This window comes from Staurois parvus, unplaced genomic scaffold (genome assembly GCF_062004578.1).
Source record: "Staurois parvus isolate SC_StPar_1 unplaced genomic scaffold, SC_StPar_1.0 ptg000082l, whole genome shotgun sequence".
Lineage (NCBI taxonomy): Eukaryota > Metazoa > Chordata > Amphibia > Anura > Ranidae > Staurois > Staurois parvus.
In genome coordinates this window covers 672397-698077 of record NW_028317878.1, presented here as the reverse complement: position 1 = coordinate 698077, position 25681 = coordinate 672397, and the positions used below count along the sequence as shown (strand labels likewise).

Here is a 25681-nt window from a genome sequence, read left to right as displayed (position 1 = left end):
GACCAAGCTGACTGCGTTAATTGCTAACAAAAGTGTCCACGAGATCTAATTCACACCAGTGCGTTGATCCGCGTTTTAGTGCAGCTGTGTAAAATGCAGGTCAATGCAAGGACACCTAAAAAAATGATTGCCTTTTCTGTGTCCTGTTCCTACTACAACGCTGTGCTGACCTGTGTCGCATTAAAATGCGACGTATTAATTTTAATACCACGCAGGTCAATGCCTCTAAATTGCAGGTCAGCACAGCACAACGCAAGTAAAGAAAAAAAGTTTGCTTTGTGATTTATTTTGTGACTTGCAGGATGTGATATCACAGAAAATCCGGCAAAATACAGTCCATTTTAACATGCACTAAAACATACATCAACACACGTCAGAATGTGCATGGATGCAAGTCAAAGCATGCTAAAATGCACATGAAATGAATGGAAATTTATGATTGATCATTCAACTTGGTACATTCAGCCTGCCCATACATAGTTCGAACTGGCTGTTTGGTTCACACTATCTATGGCCAGCCTGAGGGGGGGCTTTCTTAGGCTTTGTAAGCAGAAACGCATTAGTATTTTGGATATTGTACTTGAATCTATGTAACCAATAAAGCATTTGTAATGAGGCCACCGAGTTGCCAGCTATTATCTATGGATTTAGGGTTATAACCCCGTCAGATTTTTTTTTTTTGCCATCTGTGTCCCATAGAGATTTCTCTTCACTTCCTGTCCTATAGCCAAAATAGGAAGTGAGACGAAATCCCTTGAAAGTGAGGGAATCCATGGTTGTCACCAGGGCCACCAGAACTAATGTCCCCTTAGGAAGATTTCCCCACTATTTCTGACCTGATGTCAACCCAAAATTTGGATTTTCTTTCTTTCACTTTCGAGGACTATTACACAGGATTTATATAGCACCAACAGTTTGCTCAGCGCTTTACAATATAAAGGGAGACAATACACCAACAATACAGTTCAATACAAGAGGGTTAGGAGGACCCTGCTCCTTGGAGCTTACAATCTAGGAGAGATCCGTAAACAGAACAAATAGAGAAGGTAGATCTCCCTAACAGGGAACACAGATGGCAATATAAACAGACAGGTGTTATTATCCATCTCCACTGTAAACAAACCTAAAAAAAAAACTGCCTTTAGTTACACTTTATGCAGAAAATACGTAGAAAGTTTGTCTAGCCACAATCATCGCAGGTAATCGCTGTCTGTCTGAACAGCAGCAAACAGATGCATTTTTAAGCTGGAACTCCTCTTTAACCACTTTCCCACTGCCCTATAGCAGATATACTGCTACAGGGTGGGCAGGGGTGTGCAAAATCACGTATATATACCAGGTAGGGAGCGCAGCTGTCAATCACCAGGTCCAGGCCGGTGATTACCCGCCGGCACCCGGTGATTACCGAGCGTCTCCAACGGGGAGGAGGACTGTTGTTTACTAACAGTCCTCCTCACTGTCAGCTTGGGCACACTGCTCTGTATGGCTGTGCACATCACAGCCATCCAGAGCAGTATGATTACAGTGAAGCACAGACACCGCCCCCCAGTAAAACAGTCCCTACATGCAGTTAACCCTTTGATCGCCCCTCATGTTAACCCCTTCCTGCCCAGTGCCATTAGTACAGTGTCAGTGCTTTTTTTGGGGGGATGCCAGTGACACCAAGTCAGTTCCTCTCAGTGTCAGAATGTCCCACTATAAGTCACTGATCGCTGCCATTACTAGTGAAAAAAAAAAAAAATTCCAGTATCTATACCGCCATTTGTAAACGCTATAACTTTCAAGTAAACCAATTAATTTACATGTATTGGGATTTTATTTTAGCAAAGACATGCAGTAGAATACATTTTGGCCTAAATTTATGACGAAATTAGATTTTTTAAATTTTTTTACTCGACATGTTTAATAGCAAAAAGTAAAACATATTGTTTTTTTCTCAAAATTGTAGGTCTTTTTTTTTTATAGCGCAAATAAATTAAAAACGCACAGGCAATCAAATACCACCGAAGAAAGCTCAATTCGTGGGAAAACAAGGCCGTAAATTTAATTTGGGTGCAGCGTTGTATGATCGTGCAATTGTCAGTTAAAGTAACGCAGCACCGTAACACATAAAATGGCCTGGTCAGGAAGGGGGGGTAAATCCTCAGGAGGGCAAGTGGTAAACTGGAGAAGCCAAAGTTAGATGACTGGCCACCATGCACAGCTGCACCAAATGCTCCAGTTTTACCCTAGGTTCACACCTAAGCATTTTCTGCAGCATTTTGCAGAAACGCAGTACAGTCCACTTAACATGATTTCCTATGGGACATGTTCACATCTGTGCGTTTTCACCCGGTGCATTCTTGAGAAATGGTCAGGGACTTTTTTAACACAAAAAATTGCATTTTTGGTTCTATAGACTTTAATGGAAATGTTGCAGAAAAGCAGGTATTGGGTTTTTGCTGCATTTTTGATGCGTGTTACATTTTAAATTTGCCTAGCAACAAGAACAATTTAAGAAAATGAAAAAAAAATGCAAAACTCATCAAAACCGCAGGCACAAAACGCAATGCAGAAATGGCTCAAACACAACCTACATAGGTGTGAACCTAGCCTTAGGAAATCTCCCTCATACACTCTCCGATCTCGTTATTAGGTATACCTGTTCAATTTCTTGGTAACACAAATTGCTAATCAGCCAATCACATGGCAGCTATTCAATGCATTTAGGCATCTAGACGTGGTGAAGACTACTTGCTGAAGTTCAAACCAAGCACCAGAATGGGGATGAAAGGGGATTTAAGTGACTTTGATGGTTGTTGGTGCCAGACGGGCTGGTCTGAGTATTTAAAAAACTGCTGATCTACTGGGATTTTCACGCACAACCATCTCTGGGGTTTACAGAGAATGGTCCAAAAAAGAGAAAATATCCAGTGAGCGGCAGTTGAGTGGATGAAAATGCCTTGTTGATGTCAGAAGTCAGAGGAGAATGGGCAGACTGGTTGCTGCGACATTCAGATGGTAGGGTCAGAATTTGGCTCAAACAACATGAAAGCATGGATCCATCCTGCCTTGTATCAATGGTTCAGGCTGATGGTGGTGGTGTAATGGTGTGGGGGATATTATTTTGGCACTAGTAAGGTGCACCTAATAAAGTGGCCTGTGAGTGTAGTCTCTTCTGCAGTAAAAATCCTGCCTGTTCGCCATTTCCTTTCGAAAGTTTCACTTTAAATAAAGGTCATTTTTATTTTTAAATGTACAGCAGGAAGTTCCAGTATATAAATTAACAGTAGATAGGTTAGACTTTTATGATATTTATTAATGGCATGTTAATGATATGACTTGCCTGCTTCGGGCTGTTTACAAGAATAAACAGTTTGCAATGTTTTAATTGCAGGTTGTTAGCTGCACAAAGGTTGCTTGTAGCTTTGCAGAGGATCATCCCTAAGATTATTTACCATGTGTCTTCAAAGCAGAAGGCGAAGTGTCAACTTTTTAATATTCAAAAATATGTATACATTATAATACAAACGTTGTACATAAAAACATTTCCCTAAGGGCTCATTCACAGGGGGGTCCCGATCCGTACATATGTGAAGGGCCATCTTCACCCCCACAGGATGCACTTGTACCGTGCAGATTCATGCAAGCAGCCTGTTAAAATCAATGACAGATGGCTGGCTGCACCGATATCTGTAGATTCCAGAGTCTTATGCATGGATCAGGATGTAGTCTGCAATCTGATCTGTGCATTGGACCCACAAGGATATACATTGGGGATGCTCTTAGGGATCTGTTTTGAACAGACTGCTTGCATGGGTCTGCATAGAACACCTGTGCAGCCTGTGTGAGCGAAGACGGCCCTTGGCATGTGTGTAGAAATCGGTTCGCCAATGTGAATGAGGCCTTACTTGTCAGAATGAAATACATTTGTAGTTGTTTCCTCCCTACATTTATTTCTTGAACAAAGTATTTGACTAAAAATGCAGAGCCAGCGTAAATATACTCCCAGAGCCAATAAACACACAAAAGCATAAAATGCTGTACTAATGTTGATGATGAGGCTTAAAGTGTTACTAAACCCACAACAATAAAATCAGTCTGTATATGCAGTAAAGCATGCTTGTACTCACTGTGGAACCTAAGAGGTTAATCCTCTGCATTGTGTAAAAAGGATGTTTTATCCTGTCTTCTCTGATCCTCCCCTTCTTCTCCTGTCCCCAATCCAGCTGCTGATACCCACATGGAAGAAAAATATATTTTTAGCCAGTGGGGCAGACTCCTGATAATGTGATTACTGTGACAGCCAGTCACATTGATCACATGACCTGGAATCCCATGTAGTGCCTCCGGCATTACAAAATTAATGAGTTATAGAAATGTACCTTTTTTGTACACAATTCTAATAAACATTTTTCGCCTGGAGTTCTGCATTAAAGTGTAAGTAAGACCAAATAATAAAATTGGGCATAGGTTTTACTATGTTAATTGATTTCAATATTTTTAGATCTGCAAAAATCTTTTATGAAAATAATACCTGGTGAGACTGCCATCAAGGTCCTTGTACAGGTACTTCCTGTTTGGACTGTTTTTTCACACAGGCAGCTGAGCCCAGTCCACCAGAATGCTGACGTCTTTCCCTCACCCTGGCAGCATATAGCCTCCTTTTGATGTGAATGGCTGTGCCTTAGAAATAAAAAGACACAGGGTTTGCATTAATGTAACCCTCACATATATCCAGTGAAGTGACTGGCCTCAGCTGGTAAACAGAGAATAAACAAATCTTCCTATGTAAGTTGTACCTGTTTATCTATAGCTCTCTCTTCTCTATAACCAAAGTCCAGAATGTATTTGGGGAGCTGAAGCTACACTCTGCGGGGCTCAGTGAGGAAAGCTGAGAGCTTATTGGAGGGAAGGGACACACCCCTTTCACACACCTCACAGGAACAGAGCTGAGGCTGTCAATCAAAGGCTGTATGCAGGAGCTTCCCTCCCCTGTCACCTTTTTACCTCTTGGTGTCAGGAAAACCTGTCAGAAGTGATTCATGTTAAAAGCAGAGGATGGCTTCTTTTACATGGACGTTCTGATCTATCCTAAAAAACAGGCAGGCGGACCCGATCAGAGCCTCCATTCTCCTCTATGTAGCGGCAGGTGTAAACAAACACGTGTCCATTTACATCCCCTGACATCCAATCTGATCCTACCCATAAAAAAGGGATGGATGGGGGTCCAATTCCCCTTCTGTCCGACGGATCAGGTCAGATGGAAATGGACAGGCGGTCCGTTTTCATCCGACCACCCATTGAGGAGAGTGAGCTGCTCTGTGTCCGCTCTGCAGAAGCCTGTCATCTGCTTGCTCAGCGGGATTCAGTGGAGAGATCCCCGCTGAGCAAGCGGATCCACTAAATGGGTCTGCCCCGTGTGAAAGTACCAGAAGGAAGCAGAAGACAAATGACATTTAGTGCTCTTAACTAAGAAAAGTGCACACAATTCATATCAAAGGTTCACAACCACTTTAAGGACAAGTTTTACAAGAGGCTGCCATTTTTGACATTCTCCAGAGAATACTGGTTACCTGGCTGTCTCTGACTTCTCTGTTTTCTCAAGTCAGGAACAGGGGTGGACTGAGATCTCATGGGGCCCCCAGGCAATAGGGGATCATGGGGCCCCTGTGTCCTTGCCCAAACTCAAAAAAGCCTATGAAAAAGGTACCAGGGGCATCTCATGGGGCCCCCTACTGACCCCGGGTCTTCGGGCAGTGCCCGAGTTTCTAAATGGTCAGTCCGCCCCTGGTCAGGAACTAATAAAGGCATATCTAGGTAGAACACCTGATCTGTATTCTTGCTCTGAGTCAGTCGGTATGATTTGTTGAAGTGTGAGAATGAAAATTCAGTGTGCTAAACCTGAGCTTAACCTTTTTGAGGCAGGGTCACTGAAACCTAGATCTTCAGATGAGATTTGGCAGTGTCAGATATCATGGTAACTTATTTACCTGCCTATATCAATTTTACATGTTTTTCTAAGGATATGTAAGATTTTTATTTGGAATACCAGTTCCCTGCCCTTGCTTTTGTTGTTAAATGTTAAAAAATGTTTAAAAATGCATTTTATATTAACAGTAGATAGATATGATAAATATATATGTGTGTATATATATATATATATATATATATATATATATATATATACGTGTGTGTGTGTGTGTGTGTGTGTGTGTGTGTGTGTATTTTTCTTATAATGGTAGCTGGGCACGAGGATTTGTTTGTGAAACAAACCTATGTGATCACTATAAATTGCTTTTATACTGACCACATAATTGGGAACAAATCAGAATACCGCTAGTTAGGGCAGACTTTCTCAACCTTTTCAACACAGAGGAACCCTTGAAATAATTTTCCAGTCTCAGGGAACCCCTGCTATAAATTACTATATGTACAACTCATGATGCATTAATGTATTGGTCAGTGGGAAGAGTGTTCCTTACACTTGTGGTCATTGAGAAGGATTACTCATTTACAGAAAAAGATCAATGGTGTCAGTGGGAAATTATCTTGGAGGCAAAAACTGGTCATTGCTCAAGGAACCCCTGGCAACCTTTGGAGGAACCTTAGGGTTTAGCACTTGGGCGTTTATCCATGTCAATGGAAAACACTCTAGCCAATCAAATGAATAAGCGTCCAAACGCTAAACGAGGTACCGCTTTTACACGTGTGTTTGCCGCGTTTAGCATTTTTCTGCTGCCAGGAGAGTTTATTGACTAGGTGAATTCATGTGTACATGAGGCCTAAGGCTTTTATGTGGTTATACACTGGTTTAAAAAAATTCTGCTCATGTTTTTTATCATAAACTGTCAAATACACAATGTTTTAAAACACATTTTATATTATCAGCTTATAAAATTTGTATTTAAACTTTTTTTTCTTAATTATTATTTTGTTTTGTAGCTGTGCTTTACTTTTAACAGTCACAACCGGTAGTCAATGTCGCTTTCTCTGTGCTAAGACACAATGATAGCTGAGCAGGTGGGTTTGTTTGCAAACACACCCATGTTATCACTATAGATTTCTTTTATACTGACCAGAGGATTGGGAACAAAAAAGTGCCAAATGTGGCAGTGGACGTGGGGGGGGGGGGAAGCAGCCAAGTGGAACTTGGCTTTTGAGTGGAGTTCCGCATTAAGAGGCCATCTCTTTTCAAAATGGATGGTAGATTAACATTACCCAGACAGAGCACATATATTATTATTATACAGAATTTATATAGCGCCAACAGTTTGCTCAGTGCTTTACAATATAAAGGGAGACAACACAGCAACAATACAGTTCAATACAAGAGGGACAGGAGCTTACAATCCTTGGAGCTTACAATCTAGGAGGGATATATATAATAAAATATGTATATTATATAGCAACAATATCTCAAAATATAAGTAATACTATGGGGTTGACTTACTAAAACTGGATTGTGCAAAATCTGGTGCAGCTCTGCATAGAAGCCAATTGGCGTCCAGTTTTTTTTTTTTTGTCAAAGCTTAAGTGAACAAGCTGAAGTTAGATGCTGATTGGCTACCATGCACAACTACACCAGATCTTGCACTCTCCAGTTTTCGTAAATCAACTTCACTGTCAGTAGCCATGTTCCCAAAAGAAGACAATTTATTGTACAGAAATTAAAAACATACCTACCCCCCTTAAAAACCCACCTACCAGGGATCCAGTTTTATACATGCAGTATATATTGTAAAGACATCAAGTCATATTCGTTTTCTATATGGAGCATGAATAAATATAGTGATATGGATATCCAAACATTTTTTGGTCTGCCTGGAGCCATGTGACATGGCACCAACGGATGAACTAGTTAAGTATTATTGGGAAATAGAGTGGTGGGTTATCTTGCCAATTGGTTTAAGATTGGAATGACTGAACAAGCTATGAGCCTGCATGTGTGTCCATATCACTTTATTCATGCTCCATTTAGGCAATGAATATGACTTGATATGGTCTTTTTGCTTGTATATGTCATAATTTTATACAGTAGGTAGAGGTGCCCTGGGAAACATTTGAGTAAATATGCTGTATCTACTATATGTCTTTACAATATGTATTTATGAAACTGAGAATGTGTGGATGGTGGGTTTTTAGTGGAGGTAGGTCTACCAGTCTGTTTTTAACTTTTGTACCATAAATTGTCTTCTCTTGGAAGCATGGCTGCTGACAAAATATACTGTAACTTATATTTTGAGATATTATTGCTATATACTGTAATATACCTATTTTATTTTACAAGGTATGTACACTGTCTGTGGTAGTCCAATAGTAGTTGATTGTTGGTGGTTCATAGTCATTCATACTGGAGACTGTGGATAGATAAGTGGTTTGGAGGCATTTTTTTCTAGTGTTGAAATCTCTTAGCATGGCGCATTGTGCTGGAGAATGGTGGTCTACAGATTGTGGCCAGGTTGTAAACCCAAACATGGCCAATGAAAAAAAAAATAAAATATATATATATATATATATATATATATATATATAATATATATTTTCATTATGGATAGAACAAGGGAAGGTTATACCCCCTGTCACTTCCCGTGCCATATCCAAACAGGAAGTGAAAGGAAATCCTTGCAAAATAAGGGGATCCTTTGGAAACCCCCAGGTCACCAGAACTAACGTCCCCATTGGGAGATGCCCCCTCTATTACTTTTCTGAGGACAACCCAAAATTTGGGATTTTATTTACTTTCACTGATAATGGTACATGACAAATTGAGAGGGTGTATCTCCTAACGGGGAGCAGGCAGTAATAAAAACATACAGATGTTCTAATCCATCTGCACTCTATACAAAACTAAAAAAACGTTTTGCCTTTAGTTATACTTTAATACTGATTCACTAGGCCTTATTGAGGTATACAGTCAGGGGAAAAAATATTGACATCCCTGCATTTCTGTCAGATAATGCACCACTTCGCCAAGAAAACTGTTGCAATTGCAAATGTTTATGCATTCTCATTTTTATTTCTTTTGTTTGTATTGGAATGACACAAAAAAAGTGGAGAAGCAAAAAGCCAAATCTGACACATTCCACTCAAAATTCCAGAAATGGACTGGACAATATTATTGGCACCTCCTCGAAATTGTAAGAAATAATTGCATTCCAAGTTTGTGAAGCTCCTGTAATTTTGTAATTAAACTCACCTGTATCAATTAACAGGTGCTGACAATATAGAAATCACACCAGCAACCAGTTAAAATAGTGAAAAACTGACTAAACCTTTCTGTTGTGGAGCATGGAGAAGAGAAAGAGCAGCAAAGAATTGTCTGAGGATTTGAGAACAAAAATTCTGTAAAACCATGGACAATCTCAAGGTTACAAGTCCATCTCCAGAGATCTTAATATTCCAGTGTCCACTGTGCACAATATTGTCAATAAGTTTACAGCCCATGGCACTGTAGCTAATCTCTCTGGACACGGACGAAAGAGAAAAACTGATCAAAGATTTCAACAAAGAAATTGGTGGCTAAAAAACCTTGATCAATTTCCAACAAATTCAAGCTAACCTTCAGGCACAAGGTACAATTGTGTCAGCTCGCACTATACGTCGCCATCGGAATGAAAAGGGACACTATGGTAGGAGACCCAGGAGGACCCCACTGCTGACACAAAAACATTAAAGAGCCAGATTGGAGTTTACCAAGATGTACCTGAGGAAGAAAAAATCCTTTTTGGAGAATGTGCTGTGGACAGACAAAACAAAATTATGGCTTTTTGGTAAAGCCCATCATTCTACTGTTTTCAGAAAAAGCAATGAGGCCTTTAAAGAAAAGAATAGAGTCCCTACAGTCAAACATGGTGGAGGTTCACTGATATTTTAGGGTTGCTTTGCTGCTTCAGGCACTGGATGTCTTGACCGAGTGCATGGCATTATGAAATCTAAAGACTACCATAGAATTTTGGGGTGGAATGTAGGGCCGAGTGTCAGAAATTTGGGTCTTTGTCAGAGGACATGGGGCTTACAGCAGGACATTGACCCAAAGCACACGTCAAAAAGCACCCAGAAATGGTTTGAGACAAAGCACAGAAGAGGACTGAACAACAATGAGCCCGGATCTCAATCCTATAGAGCACCTGTGGAGAGATCTCAAAACAGTTGGCAAAAGGAACCTTTCCAGTTTTCTGGGTGAAGTGGTGCACTATCTAGCAGAAATGCAGGGGTGCCAATAATTCTGGCCATGGCTGTGTGTGTGTGTGTGTGTGTGTGTGTGTATATATATATATATATTTATAAGTTTTGTCTATAATTCTACTTTAAAGCTACTGGTTCTTATATTGGATGTTCTGCAATTTACTGCTGTTGTACATTTGCAATGTACTATGCCCACCATGTCAAACAATCGCATTGTGTTTCAGCTGTAATGTTCTTTCACTTTCCTTTTACAATAAACATTCTGTACTGTAAAAATAAAAAGCCAGTATTTCCAGAAGGGGGGTCACCAATGGAGCCTACATAGTTCTTTCATGATGGATTTATTTTTAACAAAAATGTGTCATGTCAGACTGTTTTCCTGATATTTCCAATATAAGCCTCATGCACACTTGAGTAAAAAAAGAAATAGCTTTTACAAGTGTTTGAGATTTTTTTTCTGCCTCTAAATGCCCCTCCATGTTAACTTATGTGTCCGTGAACACATAGGAGTTTAGAGGCAGGTGTTTAGAAGTAGAAAAAAAATCATCAGCTGTGTGTTCAGGAGAGGAGCTTTTGAGCATAATAAAAAAAGCACCTACAAGCACATAAAGGCGCATTTACGCTAGGTGCATTACTGCGATAATGCAATCTAACAGCCAGAATTCTGGGCAATAGAATGTATTAACGCCATAAACAATAACCGCATCAGTGGGAGTAAATAATGGCTCAAGCTCTGTGGAGAGCGGGAATAAAAAAAAAATTACATAGTGCCTAGTCAGTAGGAGGAGGAATAGTTTCCCACCACTGTGGGATAAATAGTTCCCCATCTTTGGTGGCAATAGGAAGAATAGTGCTCCATCATTGGTGTCAGTGGGAGAAATAGTACCCCATCATTTAGTGTCAGTGGGAAGAATAGTGACTCATCGTTGATGTGAGAGCAATTGTGCTCCATCGCTGCTGTCAGTGGAAGGAATAGTGTTCCATCTTTGGTGTCACTGGGAGCAATATAGTGCCCTGTCTTTGGTGTCCGTGGGAGGAATAGTGACTCATCATTGCTGTCAGTAGAAGGAATAGTGCCCCATCTTTGGTGTCAGCAGAAGGAATGGTGACCCATCATTGATATTAGTGGCAGGAATATTGCCCCATCATTGATGTTGGTGGGAGGAATAGTAACTCATTGTTCATGTTAGTGAGAGCAATATTACCCCATCATTGGTGTCAGTAGAAGGAATAATGCCCCATCTTTCATGTCATTAGGAGCAGTATAGTGCCACCTCTTTGGTGTCAGTGGAAGGGATATAGTGCCTCATCTTTGGTGTCAGTGGGAGGAATAGTGACTCATCATTAATGTCAGTGAGAACAATAGTGTCCCATCTTTGGTGTCAGTGGAAGGAATAGTGCCTTATCAATGTTGTCGGTGGGAGAAATTGTGCCCCATATCACTGGGAGTAATAAGGTCCTAGGGGCCAGATAAAGTCAAGCAAAGGGCTTGTACTACTTCAAGGTGACTCTATCTGACTCGTACCCATAGACTTTAATGGAAGTTGCCTCCAAGTTGGATCCTCCTTTATATTGATGTGATTTGGATCTGACATTACAGAAAGATTACGCAGGCGTTCCCTGAAAGCTGCTTCAAAGTTGCTTCATAGTCACTTCAAAGTAGTACTCAAGTCGCCTGGCAAAGCCGCACTGTAAGTTGCGCAACTTTCAGGTCGCAGTAATGTGAACCGAGACTAAGGCTGGCCAAACACGTGTAGATTTTCGGATGGGAATATTCGTATGAAAAGTTGTACAAAATTCTTTAAACATTCGGTGAATGGACGAATGTCATTCGAAAATTGTCTTTTGCTTTTAACATTTGACTTTAAAGCGGAGTTCCACCCAAAAGGGAAAGTTCTGCTTTAAAGATTGTTTCCCCGCTCCCCATTAAGGATTGGAACCTTTGGGGAGCGGGAGAGGGGGACTGGTATCCAAATTTGACAGGTACCCGATCTCACTTCCACTGTGATCGCCTAGGCGATCGGAAACGGAACTTGTCCTCCTACCCTCCCTCCATGAAGTCTTGTGGGACACGTGACAGGTCCCAGAAGACGATGGGGCCATTCAGGAAGCGCAGCGCTACTTGCGCATGCGCAGTGGGCACCCGGCTGTGAAGCCGCAAGCTGTCACAGCCAGGCACCCACACTGAAGATGTCAGCCTCCTGCAATACAGGAACTGGTGAAACGGGCTGCGGCTGGGGCAATGCGGAATCATGGGACAGGTGAGTGGCTGTTTTTAAAAGTCAGTTTTAGTAGCTGCTGACTTTTATTTTTTTACAGAGTGAGTGGAACTCTGCTTTTAAAATGAATGTAATTTCTGAACAATACCCACATATGCTGGCCGAAAAGTTGGTTGATCGAGAAAGGTTTTCCTTCCTGCTCCTTCAAATTTTCCTGCCACTGCTGTCAAAAATTAACATCAATTTGACCTCACTAATGATTAGAGAATCAAACAAATTTTCTTGAAATGAAAATTCTCGAACAAAAATCTACAGTTGAATGGCCAGCCTTAGTCTAACAAGTTGCATGACAATTCACAGCAGTGTGAACCAGGGCTAAATCTGAGAACTGTACTGAAAAGGGGACTATATTGTGTATTGACTACTGGGCAAGTAGATTGTTCTAATAAAGTTGAATTTTAATTTGCTAAAGGAAATTCGAACAGATAGTCTTGCATCTAACGATCACATTATTATGTTTTTAGCATTATTATGTTTTTGTTATGTTTTTAGCCCGTATCATATATACTTGTGTTCACGATGTATATGAATTCCTGTTACAGTTCCAGAGAAATGATGATGGTTGTTATAATGATGGCATTGGGATACCTGTTGTTTGACATTTGTCGTTCTCTCTAAGACATGTCTTGCAGGACATTATTACGGACTTGTTCTCATCTAATTTGTTTTGCTTTGCTGGGTGTTGCGTTGTCAGCAGAGTGTTACTAAGTAAACCAAATGTACTGTATAGCCGAAACCAAAATCAACTGCGCTTTATCTGTCCATCTCTGTATCTATGTGTTCCTTCAGGGAATTTACTCAACACACCCATCTCCACTGTACTTGCTGATTAAAATGTCAGCAAGACGTTACACTACCGCTTTGTTTCCTCTAATGCAGACGTGACACCCGTGACCTAATGTGTGACATTGGACATCTACAGGACGTGCCTGGAGCAATGTTCTAGAACTCTGGCATAAGTAGAGCTGATTTTTTTTTATTATTATTATTATTATTATTCCAAACTGTGATTTGTCACCTGGTAGAAAATGGTTTGCTCCCAGGCTTTTTGTGCATGTCTCTTTTTTTTCTCTTTTTTACTAATAGTGGTCTTAAAGGCAGAAGGTTTTTCACCTTACTGCATTATATGTGCAAGTTAAAAACACTTCCCCTGAAGCCCCTCTAAATACATACCTGAGCCCGATCCAGATCCAGCCATGTGCACGAGAGCCAAGGCTCTCTCGCTCCTCAGTGGCTCAGATACAGCAGCAGGAGCTATTGGTTCCCGCTGCTGTCAATCAGAGCCAGTGACAAGGAACAGGGGGCAGGGCTGAGTCTCGTTCTGTGTGTCTTATGGACACTCAGAGCAGGGCTCAGGAGAGATCACACATGAGTGCCCCCCCAAGAGCAAGTGGCTTGCTATGGGAGCACTTGGTGGGGGGGGGGGTGCCCAGAGCATCAGTGGGGGGACCCCAGAAAAGAAGGATCAGGGCTGCTTTATGCAAAACCATTGCACAGAGCAGGTAAGTATAACATGTTTGTTATTTTTTAAAAAAGCCAAGCTTTACAACCACTAAAAGTAATTCAACCCAGGTTATACTCTAAAGAGAGCTTTTGCTTTGCCCATGGAGGACTAAAAAACTGGTTAACTCTAATGTGAATATAAACTGAAAAACAAAAATTGAATATGTTGCATCTTCCCAATACTTAGATGTGGTGGCTGCCTTCATTATTTCAGGCTTTTCTTTTTTTCACCTGGGGATCCTGCAGATAACACACTTCCTGTCCCTGGGTGGCTATGCTCACTCCCCCACTGTATCTGTGAAGGTAGCCAAGGTTGTCACCCAGGCTGGACTTGAAACATGTGTTCCTCTCTTCATCTCTAATACATGTGGGGTTGGGGAGGATGAAAAGTTTAGAGAAGGAAGGTAACTGTGAAGGGAATTTTAAACTGGAGCAGACAGAATCAGCTTCTACTTTTCATTTTCAAAGTTTATCTGAATAGGCTGAAGATAGGAGCTGATGGGTTGCTATGCAAAGCTGTTCCAGTTTTGATACATTCTCACCATTGTGCTTTCCTTTAGCGCCCAGGAAGTGACAACGGCATGGCATTTCTGGCAAGATTAACATGTATTTTCTGTAATTGCTGAAAATGTTGTTAGCCTGCAAAATGGAAACTAAAGCAGGCACCACATCTACCGACTGGCAAGCTGCACTATATTACATTTGTGCCCTTTAGATATCCTATAACGTCAGCCACAGCAGGATCCTATTCATGCTTCCCCATTGAGCCTTTCGCTGCCCGAGCTTGGAAGATGCCCCAAGTCAATCCCATTCAGAGCTTGCAAAGAAATTGAGGATTCCTTCCCCCCATCCATCCTCCCCATGTGATGGTACAGGTCTCTATTTAGCCAGCTGGCAAATGCCATGAAGGAAGGAGAGTGAGTCACCCAATCTACTATACCTGCAAGTGTCAGGTTCTTTTTTTTGTTTTTTCTTTGGAAGGCAAGAGAAGCGGATGAAGGGAAGGGAAGTATATGCAGGAGTGGGAGGGGATTACAGTGAAGCTGTTCTTCTGCCCACGTGGGGCACCACCAAAGGAGATCTAGAAAGACTGGAGTGGGTAAATCAGGAAACTTCAGGTCTACAAAACCCACCATCTAGGAGAAAAAAAAACAAGAATCCGATGCTAAGAGAAAAATTAGACTTCATTAGTGATTTGTTTTTAAAAGTGTAAGCTGCAGGGTTGTCATGCTGATTCTAACTTCACTAGTCAACCTGAATTTCTGACTGATAACAAGCATGCAGGCAGTGAAGTCTAAGATGTTTGAACCCCCATACTGCACACTAGTTCCATGGCACTCAATATGAAGTGATCCTTTAAAAAACAAGTTATTAATGGCATCCTAGATTTTTCTCCTAGGTTTCCTTTAATGGCAAGGAATGGTTTGTAAATATGGGTGTGATGAAATGTGTGCCTTGACAGTATCAATGTAATCTCTCCAATGCAAGGTAAACATAAATGAAATGTTTGATTTACAAAAAGTTTATAATAGGAATGCAGTTATCACTGGGGACTGGATTGGAATATTACATTAACAACAAAGCCTGATTCCATTTTGCATACATGATTTACTGTTCAAAATCCCCTTGATATTAAACTTTGAATATTGCAGAATCTTTCTGAAGTCATCCAGTTATACCATTTGTGTTGTGTTTTCATGAACAATATGAGTGTTTACTGTGCCAGTCAAATATCACATGCAGAGCGTACTGTGGAGCCTGTGATGTCCTAAGTAGTCTCCTCTACATGATAACGGTTCATGATAGGAGAGCCAAATCACATGACCTGCTAAAGTCATGTGACCCGTTTTCGCTTCTTCCCATTTATTAAAGCATATGTGAAGTCTCACCTTGTAAAATAATCCATATAGTTTAAATAGAAAAGCAAGACAAAACATGTGTGCAAATAAATCTCTCTCTCTCTCTCTCTCTCTCTCTCTCTCTCATTTTTATATATATATATTGAATAACCTTTTTATGACATGACCTCTGTTCTCATCTGCATAAAGGACTTAGAGGGCTGGAGGCGGAGATTGGGGGGGCGGGGGTAGAGAAACAGCAGCACACTGGTCTTCCCAGTGAAGAGCTGTGCAGGGGGGCATGTACCATACCACAAGTCTAGATATTGGAGTACAGCCAGCCTGTGCTCCCAAGTTGAATGCAAAAACAACAAACTGTCCACAAGGGGATGCATGTGCTTTCATGCCTAGTGTGGTCAATTTAAAATATGAAAGCAGGTGGACTGTGAGGATCACCAGGTATTTCACACAAAGGAAGCAATCCAAGAAAACAAGATACCTTTTCATTTAAGTACATGGAAAAACAGACACATATCAGAAAAATGAAATGTTGGGGTAACATACACTTTAAAATGACTCAGGATTCGGGACATGGGAGTGGAGTAGAGAGCACATTTGTGAAGCATGCGACTATTTTTTATAAATGTGCCTGAAATTTTTTTCTGCAGTGGTATAGCTACGATAAGGGCATACCGCTACTATAAATGGTCTACATAGAGCAAAGTATTAAATGCATTAAATTGTCTATCTGCTAAAATGATGCATTTCATCACCCTTATGGTGGAATTGTCAGACTAACTGACAGAAATGTGACAGTGAATACAGGGCCCGCACAATCCCGTCCTTGCTTCCTCTGAAAACTGCCAGCATTGAACATCTCCAGCCTTCCATCTAATCGTGCTGCCCTGGGCCTCCTCTGCCCTACTCTGCCACTTTCTTTATACTGAAAAGAAAAGACGGAACCAAGATCTACCCACCAGCCACCTGCTTTTTCTGAGGAGAGTGACTAAGGTAGTAAGTGTCAGCTTGTGTTCTTATGAATCACAGCATACTGAACAGGAGTGTCTTTATTCACAGAAACACAAGCCCACAACAATGCAATGCCAGATACTACACTAGTTTCTCTTGGACAACTGGGAATCCTTGGGGGATTCAACAATGATTTTCAACTTGATGGTGATTCATGCATTCATAATGATGATAATTATTGCATGCTTGTAATGTACCCGAAAAAGACACATGTAGCTCCTAGCTCCTCATGGTTTTGCCCATTGTGTTTCCTTAGCAGACACTTGTCGCCTGTCTGTTTGGGCATCTGCTGCATTATTCCTCCCGATATGCATAAAACCAAACTGGCTGATCCATAACAAAGATGCACATGAGCAAAAGTGAGAAAAGTATGAAGACTTATATTCCTATACTTGTTATGGGTCAAAGACTCACTGAGTATTAAAGCCAGCATGTTTGGTTTTCGACTCCATGTCTTGAACCAAGAAGGTCAGTATGATAGCCAGGCAGTTGACATTTTCAAAGAGAGAGATCCAAGATGGTAACTTTCATGTTTCACACCTGACCGGTTTACTTAAAGGACCAGTAAAAAGTAAAATTTTAGTTATAGGTGGAGCATGGCACTATGTTAGCTCTTGGCTTCTGATACATCTTGAATATTCCAACAGGGAAATGTCGCTTTCATAATTCTTGATTCTATTTGTTTCTACCTGGGAATTGTGGGTGCACCTGCCTACACTTGTGTGTTCCAGCATCTTCCATTGTAATTTCTATAATATAAATAAAAAAACAATACAAGAGAAAGAATGGAAACCCTTTAAAATAGCCACAGTAAAGTGTGCTGACCCAAGAATTCAAGTGCAGATTTCTCACCAATAGAGTAACCAAGGGATATAAAAAATTCTCGTTGTGGTTTAACTCTCATGCTTGGATCTTAAAGAAGGGGACATACCCTGAAAACTTGTCCTAAAAATTGTATGTTAGGGCAAATAAAAAAAATATCACGGACAGTACTCAATTGTTTCTACCAAATCATAAAATATCAGTTTTGTGTGGACAGACCCTTTAACAGTTTTCTATTAGTTTATTTGTTTTTTTGTAATTGATTTGTGTTTCTTATCAGCACTGTATGTTTATAATACTTGTGTAGTGCTAAAGGTTGGGAATCTCTTTTGTGTTTTGCTGAGCATATATTTTCATTAGTCATAGGAGTTGGCCCACATAACTATATTAATTTTTTTGGGTGTTATGTATTTCATTCTAATACAACTGGCTCATGCTAGTTTAATAAATGTAAACCAATGTTCCTCATTGTTTCAGGCACGAGTTTGTTTTTTAGCACATAAAGGGGTTGATTTACTAAAACTGGAGAATGCAAAATCTGGTGCAGCTGTGCATGGCAGCCAATCAGCTTCTAACTTCAGCTTGTTCAATTAAGCTTTGACAAAAGAAAAACTGGAAGCTGATTGGTTTCTATGCAGAGCTGCACCAGATTTTGCACTCTCCAACTTTACTATTTCAACCCCAAATAATTTGTATGCAGTTATACAGATGCCAACTCTCCCGAAGTTGCTGGAACATTCCCACATCTTGGTTCTCTGTCCAGCCAATGCTGAGTTCTGGGCCATGTCTAGTTTTCACAGCATAAACCTTATCTGGAATGCTGCATGTGTGCAGTAACTCAAAAACATTTATTTGTGGGGTGCAGGTGGGTAGACCCCGCTTACTTAGAACTGGGGGTCGGGCAGGATCACACCATAAAGAAAGGTGTGATTTGAAAATGTCCACTTGGAAAGTGGACAGGTTAAATGTGGATTGTGGGTGGGGTTAACACTGTCCCTAGATCCAGGACCATAATGTTGGTAGATATGCATATATATTTTTGGCACAGAGTATAGAGTTAGGATATATTGGACTTTCATCTAGGAGAACAGTGTGCATTGTCTTCCATGTCCTTTTATATGACCTCAGTTTGTCTTCAAATTTTAATGCATCACTTTCTGCCCTTACCTGCTTGGATTCTTAATCAATCTTCCTACAGGCTGATATACTACTGAATTCGGTAACTACTTGCCATTCAGGCTTACACTAAAATAGAGATTCTCTGCTTTAAGATAATGTTTAAGATAGAATATTGGAGCTACCCTTGCTGATTTGGTTGAGTAGTTGTCATCTTAATTGTGGTTTTCAGACTTAGCTAGTCTCTGTCGTAAGACAAGGCAGTTCAAACTTTTAATACTTAACTGGTCATATGCTTTTGCCAGCCAAAACTAGATTGGTATTGACAATTTCCAAATTTGTATTCTCACAGGTTCACTCTAATTTAAATTATTAGTACCATAAAATGTATTGTGGATTTGCTGTTGGTAGGAATCTTGAGAGTGTTGGGAAATATAGACCATCTTGCTGTCTCCTTGTCTGTGGTTGGTCTATGGTAGTAATCACATTGTGATAGCTAGACATGCAAGGTTTTTGCTGCTAGTGTTTGGTTGGTTACAAAAATACTTAATGGTGAAATTTGATGGATTAGACCAGGGGTGTCCAACCTGCAACCCATGGACAAGACGGCTATGAATGCAGCCCAGCACAAAATTGTAACCTTACTTAAAAATGTTGATTTTTTTTTTTTTTTTAAAGAAAAATTTTTGTAAAAAGGCATGCAGCCAAACAAAAATTTGACAGTTTTTTTCTTTACTAGACTTTTATATGTTTTATTTCTCAAAGAAAAATATCCCACTCTTCACAATCACACCTTATTTATGTCATCGGTTTTCGGCAGCACCTAAATTTGGGAGGAACTATTTTGAAGCTCAAAAGGAATAGTCAGCGTGAAGGAAAAAAATTATATTTATGCAGCTAGCAAGCAAGGTAAGGCAGTCGCCCATCCAAGTATTAACCAGGCCTGACCCTTCTTATCTTCTGAAATCAGACAAGTGTACGGAAGCTAGCAAGTAAGGTAAGAATACAAACCCCAATGTAAAATGTGAAAACAAAAGTGCAGCACCTAAATGATCAGGAATGAATATAACAATCTTATAATAAAAAAAACAAAGTGTAAATAATACACAGTGGGTAAAATAAGTATTGAACACATCCTGTGTCATTCCATTTTATTACACATAACTTAATTTCTAAACTTATTTGTGTTGGTTTCTTTGTATCTATGGATAGCATGGGTTGTTACCGAAATGAAAATTTCATGTCAATAGCTCCTTTAGAAATATATTTACCAAGAAATATGGTGACATGTTCAATACTTATTTTACCCACTGTACATATGACAAAAATAACCAACAAAAACGTGACTTAAAAATGTGCATAAAAAGTCCAACAAAAATGTGACTCTTCCTAGTGGTAAATAATAACTCCAACAGTTGTCCGTGTGTAGTATTCATCCAACAGTCCAAATATATCACCACATGTTGCTCCAAACCAACACCTTGGCACACTCACCAGCTATTAAGCTGCTTAGAAAGTCAGCAGACAGTGTTTTAAACACACACAGGGCATCACAGTATGGAAATCCATTTGCATTGTAATCCTCCACTTGCACAGGGGACCACCAGCACCCCCTTTATATCAAGCCTAGGAGGGCCATTTGTAAGGATGAAGCACACGAAGGGCAAAACTAGAACCAAAATATCTCATGAGCACCTTGAGAATTCATTGGGATTTGCTACTACATCCACCAAACCAACCAAATTGATGTGTTAGTTTATCAAAAACGGTGTCAAATATCGCACTAGTTTTATGTTGCCCTTCTTTACTTTTATAATAAAAAAATTACAAAAATGAAGTTTTATTACTCAGATAGGTACGTTATCTATATCAGTGATCGTGAAATTGTGGTCTACCAGGGATTTTCTGCTCATCAGTTATCCTTATTGTTAGTGTATTTTATGTGTGGCTTAAGACAATTCCTCTTCTTCCAATGTGGCCCAAGAAACGTAAAAGGTTGGACACTCCTGGGGTAGACTCTAAATATGTTAGCAAACAGTATAAGCAGCGTGAAGTTTTGACCTGTTCTAGAATTAGGTAAGGTAATATTGGCACATTTTTAATAGTACAAAAAGTTTGATTGTATATGGAGTGACACAGGATATAAAGTACAGTTCATGTAGACGGTGACCATTTCCTTAGAATCTCCATAATTTCTCATACTTGTCTGTTTTGTTTCTGGTTTTCATGAAGAATATCTTGATTGGCTAAACATAAGATTTGAACTTCAACTGTGAAATTTTGTGGTGCAATGTGAACAAATCTTTTTTACAGAACTTGATCAAAACTCAGATCCTTAATTCTTTTCTAAACTGTCAATTAAGTGATGAGCCTTCCTTAAAGAGACCTGAATTCTTGTGCCTTAGACATGCAGGAAAAACTAGAATCACATAATGTTCCTCTTACCTAACAGCATATGACTCACCTACCCTTTGTGGTCACTTAACCCCCAGCAGGATATACTCAACCTTCCTTGGCTCCAAAACAGTTCTATTCAGCTGTAAGGAGTGAAAAGGAATACCTGCCATTTTCAGGTATGCAGGAGCATGTGACCCATGTGACAGTTCTGGTGTCTGGTTATTGGCCCAGTGCTGTCACTTGGAGGTGGGAAGAGATTTCTCACACTGTGTAAGCTCCACTCATTAGTAGCTACTTTAAAGTTATAAAAATCTGTAGGTAAAAAGTTGTTAAACATACTTACCTTTCCCTATAAACACCTAAGTGAGGGTGTCATCAAGTATCCCATATCTCCACAAAAGTGGCTCCTGCACTGTATTGAAGTGTCATCTCACAAGATTTGAGCTGCTCCGCATTTTCCAGGATCCCATCAGAAGATGTTTGACATCACTCCCTGCAGTATGGGGGCTGGAGGGAAGGTATTTTTTTTCCTGAACAGTTTTTTTGTTTTTTTTTAATGTTTGCTGCATATAGTGGGGAAGGGTCCTTGATATATTAACCCCTTCATGCCTAAGGGCAAAACAAAACTTAAAGCCTAAGTAAAATTTTACAACTTTGACATGTGTTAGTAAAACCGTACATATCATCACAACTACTTTGTACATCCAGGTGAATTATACCTTGTTTTTTTCAGGACAAATTGGGCTTTCATTTGGTGGTAAATGGTAATGGATATCTCCTGATTTTGTTTTTTATTATCAAAGGAAAACTGGCCCAAAATAGTAAAAAAAATAATTTTCTTTAATTTAGCTGTATGTTTATTTTTACTACCATAACCTACCACCAAAGAACAACCCAAAATACATTTTCCAGCTCTTGATGATCACAGCAATACCATATTTGTGTATGTATTTGTTGTTTGTACCTGTACTACAGCCCAGAAACAATATTGCATTTCGTTTTTGTTTTTTTGTTTTTACCTAAAACACACTGACCTTGACACTAACTGACACTGATACCAATAATAAAAAAAAAGTCCTGACCTTTGACCCTGACATTGACCCAAACACTAACCCTGCTACTGAACTAGATCAAACCTTGATCTAGGTATTTTTTCTTTATTTATTTTTTTTGAATATTTATTTATCTTTTTTTTTTTTTTTTTACAGTTTTTTTTTTTCTCTCTGCAAGGAGAGTTAGATACATTGTATCTCTCTTTTCCATTCAGAGAGAAATAAAAAAGGGGGGCAGGCTACACAGTGACTGATCACTGAGATAGCCAATCAGAAACTATAACTGCGATCATGTGACCCAGAATCAGGAGTCCCGGGTCCCAATAGTTAGAACGGGACTCGGGGCTCTCAGTAACATCCCAGTCTTTGTGCTGGGAGCATGTTGTGCAGCGTGCTCCCAGCACAAAGGCTTGTATGCGGCCATGGAAAAGACCCCAGTTCTGTGAGGAAGCATATTTGTGTAATGTCGGCATCAAGGGGTTAAGTGACTCTAACATTTTACTGCTAGGTCTGCTTTAAATGACCCTGTCACTCTGCCCTACATGAACAGTGCCCAGGATCACTTTTACATTGTCCATATCTGTAAAAATAAATTCTTTCACTTTTCCTTTTTTATTGTTCCAGTTCTTTTAGATCATTAATGTGATGCTTCAAGAAATGCAATTGATAAGGAAAAAATTAAATAGATATCATTATACACTATTTATATTTTTTTGTTATTACAGGTGGGCTTTGAAAGTGAAGTTTCTGAACTTCTACATACAGATTGCTGGAAAAGCTGGCCATGGCAGAGAGCGCTACAGGAAAGAGTAACACTAACAATTGGTGGAAATCACTGACTGTTCGTAAAAAGCCCAAGGAAATTTCTGTTTATAGTAACTCTGAAAGTTCTGAGGACAAATCATGGGGAGTCAGTAGTGGCTCTAGAGAAAACCAACATCCTAATTCCATTCCTAGTGGAGCTACAGAATCTATTAGTGATGCCAAGTCAGATAAATCATTTGGAGCTAACACTGGCCGAAGGAACTTGAAGATTTCTCGCTCTGGGCGTTTTAAGGAGAAACGGAAAGTTCGTGCCACTCTACCGGAGAGTTCCAAGTTCTTCCAGGAAAGCCCATCCTCGCATACAAATGATGAGAGGCAATGAACAGTGCAGAGAACTTTTAACGACCAAGAGAAGTAATGTACTTCTCTCAGAGGCTCTATTCATGGATCATTTCCACTCCTTGGACTTATCAGTCCCATATCTGTCAAATCAACATGACATTGAATTTCTCCTCAATGGCATATTATTTTTGTAACATATAATGGTCTCCTACAACTTCAGGAGACATTGGGGAGATGTTTCCTGCAAGTACTCTTTTAGAAGAAAATTAAGGTTCATTGGACTCCAAGGGTATAAATCCTTTTCCATATTAAATAGATGCCTCAAGGATGTGGTGGATACTTCATTGTAATTACTTGGTTTGATATGGATTATTCTGTGAAGGGATGAATCCATGGAAAGACCATCCAAAACTTGAACCATAAGGAATTAGGCTTTTTTTTTTTTTTTGCTACCTGGTGGTAAGAATTGGTTTTCAGCAATTTCTACATAATCACCGGTGATGAAAACAGCCTTCTTCTATCTATATCAACATGCCTGATCCAAAAGAACTATGTTTTATTATAAGACATTTAACTAAAGACTGTTTAGTATGCACAAATATGAATATTTCATAATTGATATGCATTAAATATTTATTTTTTTGTCCTACGAAGAGACGTCCTGTAACCATTCATTTTGACGTTCAAACAGGAATAGTCTATCATGAAGAATGAAGGAATTCAGTCCCGTTTGTGCCTTTATAAGAAGGAAGATAAATTCCTTGCCTCAAGAAAACATTGGCACGCTAATTATGTTATGATTTAGAATCTCTATGAAGAATCACTCTCCTAAAATGCACTTTGAACTGGATTATATTGGTAGTCTTCTAGTTGTGTAATTATTGAGGGGCTGCTTTTGTATTATAAAGAAAACAAAAAAAACTTTTGATCAAATGTTTTGTAATTGGCATCTCTTGATAAAGGTGAATGCTGTAATGCAACTGTTTTAATAGATATTAAAAATTAAAAAAGAAAAAAAATGTGGTAGTTGAAAATCCTCATTTTGAGTCATATTGAAAGCTGAACTCCAGGCAGATATAAAAAACATGTACATGACTTGCATGTCTTGGTATCAGCCTTTGTATACCAGCTCTCAGACTGGAAGAGGGGCCAGCAGCACTAGGAGTCAACAAGGCACTGCTGCAAGCACATTTGCTAACAGGGAACATACTGACAGGAGGGCCAGTGTGAGAAAAGTGTTGCACTTTTGCTGCTCCTTCACTTTTCAGTCACAAGTTGGAGGCAGGATGCTGACCCGGCTACGTTGCCTACATGCAGCAGAGAAAATCAGGTCATGAGCCTTGCTGTCTAGTCTGTGTACATCTCAGGAATGGATAAACAGAGATACAAAGCTTTCAACAGGTAGAACACCTCCTTTATGTATTTCAAATGCATACTGTACTTAGATGTTTGCCTGAAGCACAGCTTTAAGCATGGATTATATATCATATTACATGCATGCCTTCTACTAATATTCACGCCATGAAATGTTGCATGCCAGTCCCTACTGAAACCGGTTGAGATTCAAACTGTCTATGGCTGGTTTTAGATAAGTGTCCCTATTGGAAGATTTCCCCTGAGCCCCTGTTCCTGTGACAATTCAGGGAAAGTCTTATCGCTTTCTGTACAGGAGACAATGGTCACCAGGAGAATGTTGACACAGGCTGCAAAAGAAGCCCAACAGAGGTTTTGGCCTTTCCCCACTATATCTACATGTTTTGGCTTTACATACACCATAATCCAGGTTGCAGAGGAAGGATAAGCAGACAGCTGTATCTCCACTAAAAGTTTGCACCTTCATAGACAAGCTTGTAGTGACTAATTTATTTCTAACCTGAATGGTTCCTTTCAATACAAAATGTTTAAAATGTAACTAAATTGTACCCAGGGGTAATGCTATTATCCTATAAAACTGCTTAAAAAAATGAATAATTTATTCACATGATGTCCTAATAAGTGCATTATGTATAAAATATACTGTAAAATCTCATTGTAAAGCAGTATCAAACCCAAAAGCAAACATTTATTATATTGCAGTTTACCAATTCTTAAATGTGATGGCTGCATTAGTTTTCTTTTTTTTAAGCTTTCTTTCTTTTATTTTAACCTGGTAATCCACCCAGTAACTGCCCATTCACAATACTATGGACATAAAAACATGTCTGCAGTGCACTGCATTTTGGTGTGTCACCATGCACTTTTCTGTGTGTTTTTATGCAAGTTTCCACACGTTTTTATGTTTGTTTTTTTTTTTTTTTTTTTTCAAAGGCATGTTTCTTCTGACCTGTTGTTGTGGGTGAGAGGTGCATTTCAGTGCATTTTGAAGAGTTTA

At 39.6% G+C, this 25681-nt stretch overlaps 1 protein-coding gene across 1 annotated transcript in view; it reads left to right on the top strand.

The window, feature by feature from the left end:
* The window catches only part of PRR15 (proline rich 15), a 29210-nt gene extending 4877 nt beyond the window's left edge, over window positions 1-24333 (top strand). The window contains exon 2 of the mRNA XM_089669878.1: window positions 22929-24333. Coding sequence (XP_089526004.1) covers window positions 22988-23350 — 363 coding nt within the window. The 5' untranslated portion in view covers window positions 22929-22987 and the 3' untranslated portion in view covers window positions 23351-24333. The remainder of the gene's footprint in view (window positions 1-22928) is intronic.
* The last annotated feature ends 1348 nt before the right edge of the window (window positions 24334-25681 follow it).